The 17,258-nt window shown below is 39.4% G+C and overlaps 1 protein-coding gene across 1 annotated transcript; it reads left to right on the forward strand.

Moving 5' to 3' along the window:
- Window positions 1-11,033: 11,033 nt before the first annotated feature.
- On the forward strand, window positions 11,034-14,918 carry LOC120774767 (hairy/enhancer-of-split related with YRPW motif protein 1-like). The gene is made up of 2 exons (XM_040104527.1): window positions 11,034-11,511; window positions 13,782-14,918. The coding sequence occupies exons 1-2, from the start codon at window positions 11,317-11,319 to the stop codon at window positions 14,526-14,528; spliced, it is 942 nt and encodes a 313-aa protein (XP_039960461.1). The 5' UTR covers window positions 11,034-11,316; the 3' UTR covers window positions 14,529-14,918.
- The last annotated feature ends 2,340 nt before the right edge of the window (window positions 14,919-17,258 follow it).

Consider the following 17,258-nt stretch of genomic DNA (forward strand, 5'->3'; position numbering starts at 1 on the left):
CTTATTCTCTTGAAGCCATGATAAATCCAACTTGGACTGCTAGAGACACTTGTACGTTGTGATGCCCAGAACTTTTAGGTAGACAAAACGAATCTAGAGCATGCTATAAATTTATAGAGGCGGTTAATATTAATTCCAGCTAACTCGCCGGGAAACCTCAACTTCCCCAGTGCAACTTTGACCAGTTTGCTGAGCTCGCACGAAGAACGAAAACAAGATAACTCCTCCTCGTACCAATCCTTATGTAATATGAGCTCATAATCGGAGCGAGAATATCCTTTGACTAACGGTTTTCAATTTTCTTATTATCAGATAGAAAAATATTTATCTCGCTTTCAATTAAGTATTTGAAAACATATTTAGTTTTGTGGATTAAGTAGGAAATTCTTCAAAAACGAAAAAAATCATTTTAAATTGGAAAGCTCATAGTCATTTTTAAAAATCTATGCATACAAGATTGGTGGTGTAGCCTTGGACAATAATCAATGTCCAAAAGGTTTCCAAATAAGAACTTGATTTTGATCGATCAGATGGTAGCCATACGTATATTATAGTCAAAATCTGAACGAATCTGAACAAGTTAAATGAGGATTATTTCTTGGATAATAATCCATACAAAAATTCGTTAAAATTATTTGTTGATCAGTTTGTATGACAACACTATTCCTGTAGTGGTTTGATATCGGCGGTTATGATAAATAATCAACTCCTTAGGGAGAGGAGGACGTGGGAAAAGTTTCTGAATGTTATTTCGAAACCTAAGAGACTAATTGGCGTATTTGCAGACAGATGAACTGAAAGACAGATCGTGTCAGAATATGATGTAACTAGCATCCAATAGCAGCTTTACGCTCTTAAGAATTTTATGGAAGGACTTTATTATAACTTAGTATGGATTAGTTATTATCTGAAGTTTAGTATGCAAGTATGTAGTTTAAGAAATATGAAATATATATGTATGTGAGAATATGCATACGAAATAACTGGTCTTACCAAACCTTTGAGAACTTTCGTCGAAAGGATTTTTACATTTTTAAATGCAAGAAAATCTTTTGAAGAGCATTACTTGCTTTTACTTGTATAACTGGTCTATCCTGTTTACAGTTGAATTTGATTTGATCCAGAATAACCAGAGGATATAGTTACATTTAAGTTGATTATTCGTCATTCCGAAACCAATACTTGTAACTAAGCAAGTTCTAAGGTTCATGAACTGAGATTAAATTGAAGAAAGGTTTAGTATTGGGTTCTTTTGTTACAAACGGTTCCTTATTTTGATTATCTAGCACAGATTTTCGGACACATATAAAATCTGCTCTTACAAAGAAAAACACAGAAACTTCAAATTTAATGGCGAATGTTTATTAATATTCGAAAAAACATTCTTTGGCATTTGTTTTTTTTGAAGACCCTTTTTTTATTGATATGGCAGCTCTTGAATCTCTTCAGGTTGTTCTTCGTCCCAAATGGAAATTTGGCCAGAAATGGCCCTTATCGCGGAAAAAGATTTGGCTAGAAAACGTCGGATCTTCTTGAAAATTTTCAAGAGCCCATAGAGCGGAGCGCTGTCGCTTGTGAAGATCGAGAGGCTTGAGTTCTTGCACAGCTGTATTTTGTACGCTTTCCATTTAAGATTTCGGTATAAAGTGCGCCTAGTCATTCCATACGTCAGTCCGAGTTGCTACGAATGGCGCCGAATCGACTCTTCACGGTCTTTGTGTACATTCTTAGCTACGGTCGCTATATTTTTTTCACTGCATGCTGGACATAATCTATTCGGTCGAATTTTATGTAAAATTGAACGATTTGTAAACGTTAGTCTTTCCACGATGAAATGTCAAACAATACTGGACAAAAATAACATGACGGCTTGACACGATTCACGCGTGATCTGCCAAAAAAAGGTTATGGAAAAAAGTATTATAGATCTAATTACATCACCCGTTAGTTGGTACTTGATTTCCTTAAAAAAAATATTACTCATAGTATCACCCTGTACTCAAATAGTGGCAACATTGTTATTTGGAATTCCATACTATGCTATTTTAAGGATATTTAGTTCGTGTAGCTACGCGCGCTTTTACTGTTGTTTTAACTGACCGGGTTAACAACTCAAAGGCGCCTGCGGCACGTACGTGACCACGAGCCTTTCTCACATAATATTGTCTACAGGAAAAGGTGTAAATGTTTTTATTAATAAATATGTAATATAGTAAAGATAAGGAACTTCCACGCTACAATGTTGCTTTGTCATTCAACCTAATCACTAACAAAAAATCTATAACGGACCTTGTTTATGTCGCCATATTCAATATTTTTTTTTTAATTTTTTTGCATAGATATGAATTTACAACAACTCATTGTTGCAATGTCCAGCGTCAGCTACAAATCCTGCTTGTCACCAGCTACCTGACCATCAATACATCAGCCCCTTTGAATTTGCTCCACTTCGATTTAGTCTCCGCGGCTTGGGAAAGCAAACGCTGCACATTCCAATTTGTTGCAACAGGTGTGCAACACACCACAGTCTCGCATGTGATTTCATAAATATTACTTTGTTGCTGACAAGTGTTACACTTTTCATGTTGGTGTTGCTTTCAACTATTTTTATACACTTTTTCCTGCTGCGTTTTGTCTATTCCCTCGGTGTTCTTCCATTTCCACGCTGTGTCGCATGCAATTACAATTATAACAATCGCCATCGCTGAGTTCATTTGAAATTCATTGCGTCGTCGTAGAAGTGTGCAACTGATTTATTGCTGCATTGTAGCGTTGGTATTGACATTGTGGAATGCACACTTCTTGGGGGACACAGGCATGCGCTTTGGGCGTTGCAAGTAGCCGGGCAACTAATGACACGAGGCGAGTAGAGTTTTGTGAGCTTATTACGGATATTTGAGTAAAAATAATTGGATTTCATTCACTTCGGAATTATCTATGCCAAAGAATAGATTTAAGAATTGTTCCAAAGGATTTATCCTCGAAGATATTCGGAAAAAGGTGGTGCTTCTTAGCTTTTTTCTGCATTTGGTGAAGAGATATCAATCCTATATATGAACAAGTGAAACGCCCTAAGAAGAGGAAGTGATTACTGAATTAACACACATATCACATTCTCGGATGTCTTAAGAGCTTGCAGTACAGTAAACCTTTCGTCATCATGATCTATGTATATAACATTAATAATATAAGAAACTTGTATCAGAACGAGATAGATATGGGGTTATCTTAATGGTATATAAAAGAACAGGATGATGAGAAAGGTTGAATTCCAAGCGACTGTTTCTTCGCCAAGCGATCTCTCAAGTAAAAATTAAGATATCTTTACGAAACTTAGAACACGTATTTCGTGGCACTCGAGGGACGTAGGTGTTATAGCTCAATGGATGACACTAAAATTGGATATCGGGGCATCTGTAGGTTGAAAATTTTCATAGAGTGCTATGTCGATTAATCTTTCTCAGGACTAATTCCTTTGACACCTCCTTATGAGTGAAATCGTATGAAAATTTCGACCACTTGTCAGTTAGTGTTGAAAACTACTAGAAATGTTTAGAGGTTTCACAGGAAGCGATGTAAAAATTGGACAATGGAGGTGGCAGCGATCACCTTTGAGCGAAATCCTATATCTCACAAACTACTCAACAAGTTTTGACTGAATTTTATCACTCATATTAGCTGGACATTCCTAAGTTACACGAAATCGGACTACAACCGCGGCTCTTCTTCTTCTCAATTGGCGTAGACACCGCTTATGCGATTATAGCCGAATTAACAACAGCGCCAGTCGTTTCTCTTTTTCGCTACGTGGCGCCAATTGGATATTCCAAGCGAAGCCAGGTCTTTCTCCACTTGGTCCTTCCAACGGAGTGGAGGTCTTCCTCTTCCTCTGCTTCTCCCGGCGGGTACTGCGTCGAATACTTTCAGAGCTGGAGTGTTTTCGTTCATCCGGACAACTTGACCTAGCCAGCGTAGCCGCTGTCTTTTAATTCGCTGAAATATGTCAATGTCGTCGTATATCTCGTACAGCTCATCGTTCCATCGAATGCGATATTCGCCGTGGCCAGTGCGCAAAGGACCATAAATCTTCGCAGAACTTTTCTCTCGTAACGTCGACTCATCGGTTGCTGTCATCGTCCAAGCCTCTGCACCATATAGCAGGACGGGAATTATGAGCGACTTATAGAGTTTAGCTTTTGTTCGTTGAGAGAGGACTTTACTTTTCAATTGCCTACTCAGTCCGAAGTAGCACCTGTTGGCAAGAGCAACCCTGCGTTGGATTTCCAGGCTGACATTGTTGGTGGTGTTAATACTGGTTCCTAAATAGACGAAATTATCTACAACTTCGAAGTTATAACTGTCAACAGTGACGTGAGAGCCAAGTCGCGAGTGCGACGACTGTTTGTTTGATGACAGGAGATATTTCGTCTTGCCCTCGTTCACTGCCAGACCAATTTTCTGTGCTTCCTTGTCCAGCCTGGAGAAAGCAGAACAACCGCGGCTACTTCTCATATATCACCAGTTTAAATTCAGTAGATGAGATGGCTAAAGTAAATTTGGGTTATATTTTCTCGAACTTCTTCGATTGCGGCAAGAAGAACTTTGCTAAGTGCAAGTAGTTCAGTTGGTCTTATCTATTCTACTCTGTGCCAAAATGATCTCGCAGTAGCACAGAAGCTAATCGCCGACCAGTGCCTGCTAAGCGCATGCGAAACCGCTGGAATGTGAGTTGTCAATGGACATTCAACTCGGTCCGATTCTGATGTGAACGAGACATGGTACCCCTTTTAGCCAGCCCATCGGCTTTGCGGTTTTCTCTGATTCCGCTATGACCAGACATCCAAACGAGTCAGGTGATGAATAAGCTCAGTGCTACTTCTAGTGACGACAGACACTCCTTGTCTAGATTTGAGTGCACAGTTAACGAGCTCAGAGGTAGTATTACCGCTCTGCTGGTGGTGTGAATGCTCACTTCTCTGAAAGAGGCTGCACTTCGTAGCAATATAGGGGAACTATTTATTGAAACTCCCCCTCCAACTTTCCCTCCTAGCTTCGACGCATTTGAAAAGGTCCACTGCATTTGTTGTTGTGATTGTACCGGCAGAATTCTGCCGGATTGACAGTCCTTGGCCGAATAAAATTCCGGGACCGTTCCGGTTACCTGGACTCGACTGTCGTGGAACGATATCTCTTCTCTAGCGACTCCTCTTCATTCACACATTCTTAGCGGTATGTGAGCCGAAACAAAGCTACCACAATTAGCCTGTGCAATATTGGAACCAAGTTTTCAGGAGTGCAGTTAAAGAAGGAGACAATTTTGGCGTATCCAATTTGGTGAGAGCCCACCATTTTCCTATAGCTTCTGTATAACAATATAAGGCAACCGATGCCTTCTTTACGCTCTTCTCAACAGGTTGTAGACCGTGAGATTTCGAAAGTGGGAGATACGCATCTAAGATCTTATACTTTCTAGTAAATAAACCAACTAAGTTTTACTTAAAACATTTTTCAATCTCTTTATAAAATGCGCTTTTTAGTTCCAGCGTCATTCTTCGATCTCTTTATAAAAAGGCCATTTTAAGTTCTGGGGAGTTCCATTTGAAATTAAGACCTAAAAAAATCTGAAATTGCCTCCGAAAGCCAATAGTTGCGAATATGTTTCGAGTCAATGGGTTATTAATGGAAATGTTGACCAAGGTTACGGCTATACAGTCCATTGTGAGAAGTTAAATTTGGACATTTGAAACTTCCCCGAAGACATTAAGGGGTTACATGGGTTTCACAGTTTCAAAAAATCGAAATTTTTTTTACTTATTAAATTCTATAGCATCTCTGGAATATTGTCCTAAATTTTCAATTTGATCCGACTAATAGTTTCGGAGATACAGCCTTGAAAAGGTGGACGCTCGAGGTCAGGTATAGGCTGAGGGCGCAGTAGGTAAAACGCAGCTGCAGCTCATCTATTGTTAGCCGTAATTCTTGTCCCTTTTTTTCTTTATATAAAGTAAACTACTGGAAAATATTTCATTTGGTGATTTCTCGTTAAACTACGAAGTTCATTTTGAGGTTATAAGTGTTTGTTGTGAATTTTATTCGATAAAAAGTGCCGTTTAAAGTGTCTAGAACCCAGATAACGGAAGGTGTTCGTAGAAAAGATAGACTTAAGAAGAGGAAACAATCGTTTAATCCAAAAAATCCTGAGATAGGTGATAATTCTTTCACGAGTACGTCGGCAAAAAAATTAAAAGGCGATGACAAACAGCACGTGCCAGAGGAAGCCACGCTACAATATTCGATCATTGACTCATTGGCTCTGGTTTTTTCTACACTTTCGTGTTTTGTACGGTGTTCAAACATTATTGAAAGTGGAGGTGAAGAAAAATTTTTTAATGGAAAAGTAAATTTTAACTTAAACATAATTTTTTTCAAGCAAAAATCTTAAAGTCGAAGTTTAAGTCTTAGTTTTCAAAGTTCACTTGTTTATTTGGCTACCGAACTCGATGCCGAATAAATCACAAGTTTTTATCCTTGCCATTTTTGTTTACACTCGCTTCCTGCTGTCACACAAATTGACTACAGTGTTGCTCGTTTTTTGGCTGAGAAAGATGTGTGAATTGCTGGCGGCGCGTAATTTTACCCGCCTCAGCTGCCACTTCCACGTTGTTTTTATTGTTGCCAGCGCATCTCGCCTCAAGTTCTGTGTGTTTATTTTTATTTTGTGTGCTTGTATCACAATGTTTACTGTTGATGATGCTGCTGCTGCTTCTGCTGCTGCTGTTGTTCACCACTGAAGTAGCCAATTGCTGGGTCAGCATTTGCGGGATGTCGCTTCGGCAATAATAACTATGAATGTGTTGCGCGCGCTCTCGACAACGGATGCCAATTGCCGCAAAGATGTGATCACATTGCAAAGCAAAGCAAAAACAAAAAACACAAAAACTCGTAGCAACAATAACATGACGGCACCAACTTGGACTCGATTAACAATGGGAGTTGTAACGACGTGTATGTGTGTGCTCGCGCGAGCCCGTGAGCTTCAATTCAGATCGTGGGAATTACTGTGGTGCAGCCATAGAATAATGAATAAAAAACAAAAACGACGAGGAAAAAGCTATAGGAAATATAAGGAAAGAGCCGAAGCGTTAACGTTTTGGTTGTTGTTTTTCTGATTTTGTGTTTTTTTTTTACATTTTTTCTTGCTGCTGTGAATGGAGCTACTGCTGTAACTGCCACGTGAAGCCATCGCGTGAGTGCAACGCGCTTAGTGTTGTTGTCGCTGTTGCAGCAGCAGCCAAACGCCAGTCGTGCTGCATGTAAGATTACAACGTCTTTATGAGGTCAAAGGGTCGTAATTTGCCAATTTGTTAAATTAGCACCTTGTGAATGTCTCTCCGATTGTCCTCTGTCCGCAACTACGACAATGACTCCGGTCGCATGGCCTGCGGTTTAACTAGCAGAGTGACGAAATATTGGCAATTTTTATCTTCACAGCCACCCAGCGCGCTTGCTGAGGGTGTCTACGAAGGTGTCCAATTTTTGAAATTCCCTGTAAATAAGTATTTACATATCTTTATATTTTATTCTTTACTCATTTTCTGTTTGCAGAAATTTTGTGTCGCTCTAATTCTTTTTTTCTGTTTTTTTTAGTGAATTTATGTTGCCTTCTCTCCTGCCTTTGCTTTGATTTCTTAATATATAGTACATGGAGTATTTATATCCTCCGCAATGTTGCCATATCCGCTTACAGTTTTTTTCATAATTTGCATTCCATTGTTTTTGTTTGGTTTTAAGCTCATGTTTTTTATTATTATTATTATTCAGCGCTGTGCGGCGATCTCTTATTAAAACACACAAACAAAATGTGCGTCAATAGCGGCATTTGCAACAGCACACACTAACACACTTACATACGCACACAAATATGTAGACTTGTGGCAGTGGCATTGGCAGTGACAGCAGCCTCCCATGGTGTCAACTATCCCACGGGAGTCGTTGACGTATTTACTCATATTTATGCGCGCCACCACTACATTAACATACCAGAACAGCACGTACGCGATAATGTCTTACAGTGTTCCCATATGGTGTAAGAAATGCTATTAAAATTATTAAATAAAAAAATAAAAAAAATTTGTAGAACTTTTCAAAATCGAAGTTCAAACTTCATACTATATATATATATATTATATATGGGGAGAGTATCTAAGGAGACCTCTATGAGTCCATCCGCTATCGCCGAAAACAAAAGAAAGGATCTTGGTTTGTGGGCTTGCAAAACCCAACCCGTGCAAGAATGGTAACCGAACGAAAAACAAGCTCATTGTAAGCTCCGAACACGGGCTGAAACCAGGATGCCTCCGATCCCGATTTTCACGAGAAAGTTTTGTTAATCGACGAAGCTCAATTTTGATTAAATTATGATGTTAATGAAAAATTTTTTGCATTTATGTGTTGGTAATCCGCAAGTCATTATTGAGACGCCTATACATTGTCAAAAAGTCACTGTTTGGTGTATTCTAGGGCCAGAAGTTCATTGGTTCATATTAAAAAAAAATAAAACCGACGATTGTGTTAAAGATAAGGATAAATATCCAGGAAATATGTTGTTTCTAAGGAGTCGAACTGGGAGAGGAGCATTGGGGGTAGGCATGCAAAGATGTGGATCGAGTTATGCAGGGACTCATTGCTCGTAGAACGCATATTTGGGATGTCGGGTCATATTCGGTATGTCAGGGTCAATTCTGGATTCTTGGACAATATTCAGAACGAAGTTGCTCTTTGCTTACTATGGGTTGTACTCCAAATATGCTATTCACTGTCAGAGAGTCAGTTAAGAGCTTGCTCCGCTATGAAGGCGCAGTTGTGCGTTGATAGCATGGAGCCACATAACATGTGGTCTACTTCCTATATGTCTTAAAGCATGAGCAGGTCTTAAGCTAGCTTTATCTATTGCATCTTAACAAGTTAGATTTTGGATAAAGTTTTTAAGTGAAAACTCAGCAAAACAATTTTTCCGGGATTAGGTTGGACTCAATGCCAGAAGGAGAATACGGAGTAAGGAATGTTTATTATCAATTGAAAGAACCTTCCTTGGCCTTTATTTTTTGAAGATTATCTCTTTTAAATTTGGACGCGGCTTCGACTGAAATGGTCCATCCGTGGAGTAAAATTTTCGATGACTCGTTCGAGCATTTTGACTGGTAACTGGGGAATGACACGCTCCAAGGTCTGAATAGAAGCGGGATTGTTGGTATAGATTTAGCGTTAGCATATCCTCACACATGATCCTGGTGGCCAATCGATCGACCCGAAATGTGATATGATCTGCACACCGAAGTGTTCTCCCAATAAATTAATTCATTAATGCGATGTGTGAGAAGTGGCGCCGTCTTGTAGCAACCAAATATCGCCGAGATCACGAGCTTCTATTTCAGGCATCAAATAGGCAGCTATCATGACATGACGCGATAATGGTCGCCATTGACGGTTAGGTTCTCACCGGCATCATGTTTTAAGAAATATGGACTGATGATTCCACCGGCCCACAAACCACACCAAACCGTTGTTTTTTCTGGATAAAATGACAGCTCTTGAATATCTGCAGGTTGCCTTTCGTCCCAAATTCGGCAATTTTGCTTATTTACATGCCCATTAAGTTGGAAATGGGTCCCATCGCTAAAAAAATTTGGTTCGAGAACGTGGATTCTTCTTGGAACTTTTCAAGAGCGCATACAGCGAACCGATGTCGCTTGGGAAAGATAGCGGCTTCAGTTCTTGTACGAGCTGTATTTGTACGCTTCAGTTTAAGGTCACGACGTAAAAAGAGCCAAGTCAAAGTCTATGCTCTCATGTAAATATTTATTGAGGTACAGTCGTAAATACCGCCTAAGAACACTGTGTCACTTTATTGCGTTTTTTCCGATTCCTTCGTTAATAAAGAAAAACAACTAAACGGTATTCATAACGAGATTAGCGCATTGTCAGTACTGACTACTTGCCGACACCACTCACATACGCAATTCAGCATTTTTATTAGTTGCCATTGCCATTATTATCATATGGACTTATACATCAAAACGTACAAGTGTGTTGGGCTTTCACAGAATACTTGAATACGGCAAGATACAGTAGCGCAGCAGAAAGAACTTCAAGAGAAAAACGCACGGCGTCACACAGAAGGGAATACAGTCAGTCGAAACATAAACAACTAACGTCAGTTAGTAAACGCTGTAGAAAGGCAAAAACAAATGAACCCACAAATAAATATAAACACAGCGCTTAGCATTCACATGGAGGCATGCAACGCATTGCTGAGTCAACTGTGTCCCACGAGTGTTGCTTGCCACACACTCGTGCAGTGGCACATAGGCAGACACTTTGTCACTTTGACGCCACTACTTGCTGACTACAGCCAAACAACAACAACAACAATAGCTACAGAATCGTGCGACTCTGCCACGCAACGCTTTGTTGACTACCGTATTGTGTATTAAATTCATTCATACGGTGAGCCAAAAACACGCTTACATACATACAAATACTATTGTGGAGCGAAGGAATTTCATTCATGAAACTTTATCTGCCTAACTGTGTAATAATAATCTCTGCCAAGCGCTTGAGGAGAGCACAATAGTTATGTTTATTGTTGTTGACCAGTCAGTGATCTGGAGAGAGAGAACGGCGGTGTGTGAGCAATAAAGTTGGAGTTAAGCATGACGCTCGTGCCTTGAATAGCTCCCGCTGTGCAGGCACTTACAACTACTGCCTTCTGCAGCAACGAAGATCGTAAGCTGATCGATGGTGATCAGCGGCGAGTGATGCACGATCGTGTTGAAAGATAGCGTGCACGAGCTCCATGTATGCGGCGGTATCGGGCTGGAGTGGTCGCTTCTTCAAGTAGCGCACGCGACGATTGGTCGTCGCACTTGTCGGACGGGCCCACACAGCATATTGGACCAACGAATGGGAAGTGAGCGTGCGCGCGAGTACAATTGCTGGCGAGAGCGCATTTGTATTTTGTGGGGGGGCTCCAATAAAAAGTCAACTTATCGTGCGCTCACGATCATTTTTGCTATCAACGCGCACTGGTTAAGTTCGTAGAAAGGACGGTGAAAAGTTAAGAAAGCGGGTAAAAAGGTTAAAGTAGGTAAAAAGTTAAAAGTAAAAAAAGTGATATTTTAAAAGTACAACGCATTAAAAAAAAAAATATACATAAATTGATGAATGCGGATCAGTGTTTGACAAGTGAATATTGAAAAATATAATATCAATAAAAAACAGTGTTTTTTAATATCGTGTTCCAAAGTGATTCCATGCATGAGTTATCACACGAAAATGGCGCCAAATCATCATCCGCATCATTTTATGTTGCACGGCTTACCGCTGGAGCCAGTCTCACGCACATACCAATATCGCAAAATCATGAAACCGATGCTGGAGCGTAAGCGGCGTGCACGCATCAATAAATGTTTGGATGAATTGAAGGATTTAATGACCAGCACTTTGCAAGCGGTAAGTTGTAGTTGACAAAACAAATATGCCACTGATTTCATATTTGAGGTAGCACTGTTATTAGATGCATAATGACCATTTTGTTGGCTCTCCAGCAAGCTTAGAAACTTTTTCGATCATTTCACTAGAAAATCAAACAGCTATCGGACTTGTGGTAGAAAAACTCATTTTTAAGGTAGCTAGGTAGGTGGAGTAGCTGTCTGTCGTTTCAGCTAGGCCTTTAGGAGGTTCGCATATGTAGAATATGTTCTTTAGTCTCTTCTCCTACCTCTTGACAGATTCTGCAATAGATATTGTTTCTAGTCTGTTGGCGTGGCTGCTAATTATTTAGTACACTAACCTAAACCTAACCTAGTACATTAACTAAAACGTATTTCATCTTATATTTGGATAAATATTGGATCTTCTAATATTATTCACCTCAGAACGGCAATTGGGTATTCATAGGAAGCTTTTTCAGCTCAGAAAGTCCTAAAGTACTAAGGTTGTCTTGTTGCCTCGTTGCCTGAACAAAATCGAATTATATTAGACAAATCTTTTTACTTGGAGTCCACGGCTGTCGCTTTACCGTAAGGTCCTTAACACGATTTAACTTGATTTCTAATTATACTTACGATTACTACTTTGTTCACTGATTTTTTCGCACAAGTCTTTACCCATCAATCTTTAAGAAGATTTCTAAAAGAACCTGAGAATTTTCGTATAACCTCGATATTAAAAAAGATTAAAAAACACAGACTACTTTATGCGCAAAGCTCTGAGTAATAATGATAGATTTCTTCCAGTTGAATTGTATTGGTTTTGAGTTCAAATGAGTCGCAGGGGATTATTGGCACTCAGATTTGGAGTGCTGAGTTAGGTTAGGTCAGGTCGTGGCGTTGATCAAAAATCGAAAAAAAATCTCAATTGGACAGTTATGTGTCCTTTGTGTTACCCATAAATCCCTAAAAGTGGATCACCAGACGACTATCGACGAAGCCGTAACTTTATTAAAGCGGTTAATGTCGTCTACTGCAATTTCGCTAGGTTTGCCAAATCTGTGTCTTCGGAAATATTTCAATCTCAGTCTGTCAAAAACTGGGGAATAGAGAAGGAAGTGACGAGATGATTCCACTTCGCTATCCACCATAACGTACAGCTTTGATAAAGAGCGTCTGAAATAACATTTAGCCTTAACAAATGTAATCTTATTTGACTAAAGTTAGTCTAAGTATTTCTTTGCACAGTTTTTCAGATGCAGAGAAACTCTCTAAGTACCCTTGTACTACCAATATTTTCTGTTCCCAAACGACTCAATGATTAGGTGGTTGGAACCTGTCGGAAAACATTACTCGGCCAACAAGACTACGAATCTTAAGCCGTTGATACTCGTCTTATAAATATTATTCGCCTTTGACAATGCGCCATCAATTTTCCGCAGAACCTTTTCATCTTCCATGTCTCTGCACCATATAGCCAGATAGGACGCCTAGAGAGGACTTTACTTCACAGACTCAGTCGTTGGCAAGATTTATTCTGCACTGGATTTCGAAGCTGCCATTATTGTTGGCGTTAATGCTGGTTCCAAGATATACGAAATTATCTACAATTTCGAAGTTATGGCACAACGGTAACGTGGTAGCCAAGTTGTGAGTGCGACGACTGTTTATTTCATGACAGGAGATATTTGGTATTACCCTCGTTCCCTACCAGACCCATTTGCTTCGATTCTTTTTGCTACGTGAAGAAAGCAGAAGGATAAAGAAGTCGCACGCTAGGGAGTCGCCTTGTCTGAAACCTCGTTTGGTGTCGAACGGCTCAGAGGGGTCCATCCCCATCCTGACGGAGCTTTTGGTATTGCGGAATGTCAGTTTACACAGCCGAATTAGTTTTGCGTGAACTTCTACACATAACTTAACTTGTAGTTATAGGCAATTTTTTTTCTGATTCAGGCTTCCGAGTTCACCACATTCTATTCAAGATTGACCCTTGTTCCCCGACGGAAAATGTCTTTAGGTTGAACTTCACAGTTTTTAATTCTTCTCAAGGTTAACATTTATTCCCAGATAGAAAATGTCTTCAAGTTTGAGACTTTGACAGCCACTAGTGACGCGAAAATTTCAATTTGGCTTAGCAGGATGCAAAAGCACAAATGAATAGAAGAAGAGCAGTCAGACAGGTCCCAAATATCGTGCACCTCAAAAATAATCTCCAAACTTACAACATTATGTAAAATGAAATAATGAAAATAATTCTATAAATTTCGATGCCTTTACTTATCCAAATTCCAGGATGGCGAAAATCTCTCCAAACTAGAGAAAGCTGACATTTTGGAGCTCACAGTGCGACATCTACATCGGTTACGCGAGACAAACGGACTCTTTGTACGCCATAGCGACACATTGAATATGGAGAAATTCTGGGCCGGCTTTCAGCACTGCGCCGTGGAAGTCTCACATTTCCTGCAAAAATACGATCAACAAAACAAGCATGCAAATGGCGATTTAATTAAATATATTGCGAGTTATGTGCCAAATATGGCAGCGGCAGTAGCTGCCGCCGCGGCCACGGCCAATGCAACAACCACTTCGGCAACCGCACACATGCCGCAGCCAGTTGCGGGTATACCAACCGTCGGCTGCCGCCTGACCAATAACCTAAATGAGCATTACCAAAAATTCGGCACAGCGCTGCGCCAGCATCCAGCGGAAGCTGCCACGGCATTAAGCAAAATAGCAGCGACCACAGCAGTGGCACCACAGTCACTACTAGAAGCGACGGCTGCACACAACCGGCACCAACAAATGCAAATATCCGCTTCGGCGGTTTCCAACTTTGAACGGATTTGGGAGGCGGCAGCGCGTGCGTCAGCCAACGGCAAGCAGCGAATGCATCCCTACACCCGCAGGGCATTGCATAATCACAGCAATAATGTTGGTGGCGCTGCTGCCATGACAGACGAGGAGAGTGATGAGGGCGGCGATTGTGGCGATGTAGATTTTCCAGCGAGCGACGGCCTTGTTTGGCGACCTTGGTGATGCTTGTGAATGTGCGATGTGTGCGCAACAACAATTTGCTTTCGGTCTCGGTCGCAGCATGTTGTAAGCGGTTAATTTTACCTTTTACCATTTAATCAGCGCATGCTTAATGGCATGTAATGCCCCCAAAGTCTGTATATATGTATATGAGGTCGTGGATGAGCGCGAGTATTTCAAAGGACCACAGCAGCGAAGTTCTATATTTGTATATTCAAATTTGTTGTGTAACAACTGCATGGTTAAAGCTTTATTTATTTATATGTGGTATGCTGCATACACACACACACATAGGAGTGCGTGCGAATAATTCCAGTTAATATATATTATTAATAATGATAATGTTTAGCAGCTGTATACAAACACAAATACAAATCTAATAAATGCATACACATTTAATATTTACCTTGGGTAATTGCATTTGCTTTAATGAATTTCAAATTTTGCATTAGCTGATTGGCGGTGTGTGTATGTATGTGTTGGTGTGGCATATGTGTTTGTGCTTCCTATTCAGGCAATTATAAAATGCAAATTAATATAATTACGCAATAATTGCGCTGGCAAGCTCAATTTTGGTGCCATTAGCTCGCTCTGATTTTTTTGTGTGCTAAATATAGTTGAGTAAGTGGATTATTTAATATTGTTTATAAACTAATTATATTTGGTAGGTGAAACACATGGTAAAATTGCTTTTGACTTTTAAGAAAGTTCAAAAATCAAGAATTTAAATTATATCAGTGATTTTAACAAATGAGCAGCTTCCTGTGGAGAAATGGACATGTGTAAAACTTCAGGTCGATATCCTGAAAACTGAATGGGTATAAAATACTTTTCAACAGTAGATTTGTGGCCGGTCTTGAAAACGTTGAATGTGCATATGTACAAAAAAAATCTAGAACTTCGCTCTTCAAATGTTTTGTCCGATACTGTCTACCATAAGTTATGAGAGCAATGACAATTAAAATGACCAACGTGATATGAGTGGAATAGAAGAAACTACTAAAAGCGTAATAACTCTAAAAAAAATAACCTCAGAAATGCTTAATTCAACGAAAATGACGAAACAGCAAGTTTGCCTTCGAAGTGTTTAATTAATGAACAAGGCATCCAAGCGGAATTTAGTACTAATACTCTGATCAAATTGAAAGGTGAATTTTGTCCATTTCATCTCCTTCAAAGTAATCCGCTCCCGCTGAAATACATTTGTGCCAATAATTTTTCCAGTCGTCATAGCACTTAGAAAAATCCTCCGTCGTAATGGCCATCAGAAACTTCTTCGATTCAGCTTTTATACCATCAATTGAGTCAAAACGGTGTCTTCGGAGTGATCATGTGAATTTGCTGAATAGCCAGAAGTTACACGAAGGTAAATCAGGCGAATGCGGTGGTTGCGGCACGATATTAGTTGACTTTCCTCAGTGCAAAACTTTCATCAGTGCAAATTGAAATTTCGAAATTTCCGAAACGGAAGCGGGCGAACTATTGTTGCGCTACACGAACTGATACAGCATCGTCTTCGTAAACTTCACAAATTTCATTGGAGGCTTGCGTGGCACTTTTCCCTTTTTTATACAAAAATTTCAAAATAAAGCGAATTTCTTCATTATTTTCACTCATATTTGAACAGCTGTATCCTTTTTTTAACTTTCCCGAATTTAATGAAGCTTAAAGTCTCATTTTTCCAACACTATATGGTAAGACACAATAGGGGGATTCTCTTGCTTTGCAAGATTGCAGATTGCAAAAATCCTATACCGAAATATACAAGGGCACGAGAGCACCCATTGCAGAATCTAGTGATGCATGAACGGCTGATTCGGCCAATTTATTGTAAATGATTATTGGTCATAGGTATTGTAAATTGGCGCACCTTCTGCATTCATTCTTAACAGAAAAAAACTGTAACAAATCTTTATAATTTAAATAGAAATTATAAAATCTATTTAAAATTTACATTCCTCAACAATTTAACGTCAAAATATACATTTAAGTAAAATGACAGCTACACAGCTAGCACAGGGTTGCAATTATTTTTTTACTGTCATTGCACGAAAATAAACATGGGTTTTGGTCCGACATATTTTACAGGCCTTGCAAATATTTTTCTGCGTCTGTTTGTTGTTGTGCCGTTGCATTAGATGAAAAAATCTGCAATTCGTGCAACGTGCAAGGGTTTTGCAAGAGCAAGAGAATATCCCTAATGTGATTGGTAGCACTGGAGATGCACATATGTATGACTGCAATAATAAAAAAATCGATTTTTAATACCCTAAACCCATGTAACTTAATCTTGTCTACTTTCCTTATCTTATTTCTTCTTTACAGCAGATGATCAGGCACCTAAAAAGATATCGAAATAAAATGTAATACAAATAAGTTTCCTATCCATTGACTCTAAACCTTATTTTAGCCCTACATATTCAATATTATGATCCCCATTCATGTACTTAAGTTTCTTTTCAAATTTAACCTCGAATGGTTCAAATAAACCGCGTTTGTAATTCGAAACGATAAACACCAGAGGAAAGTCGTGGTCATGGCTCAGCCACTAAAAAATCTGCTTAGAGGAATCCGCGATGAATCCCTTGATCCAATATATAAAAATCTCCAGACAAACTGTTCGCGTCGTAAATGAAAAGCTACACACACTATTAACATATCGAAAACGAACATAAAAAGTTTCTATCAATCAAAGAAAAAGTTGCATTCTCAGTTTGAATGAATCAGCCAAGG

The sequence above is a fragment of the Bactrocera tryoni genome, chromosome 4 (assembly GCF_016617805.1).
Source record: "Bactrocera tryoni isolate S06 chromosome 4, CSIRO_BtryS06_freeze2, whole genome shotgun sequence".
Lineage (NCBI taxonomy): Eukaryota > Metazoa > Arthropoda > Insecta > Diptera > Tephritidae > Bactrocera > Bactrocera tryoni.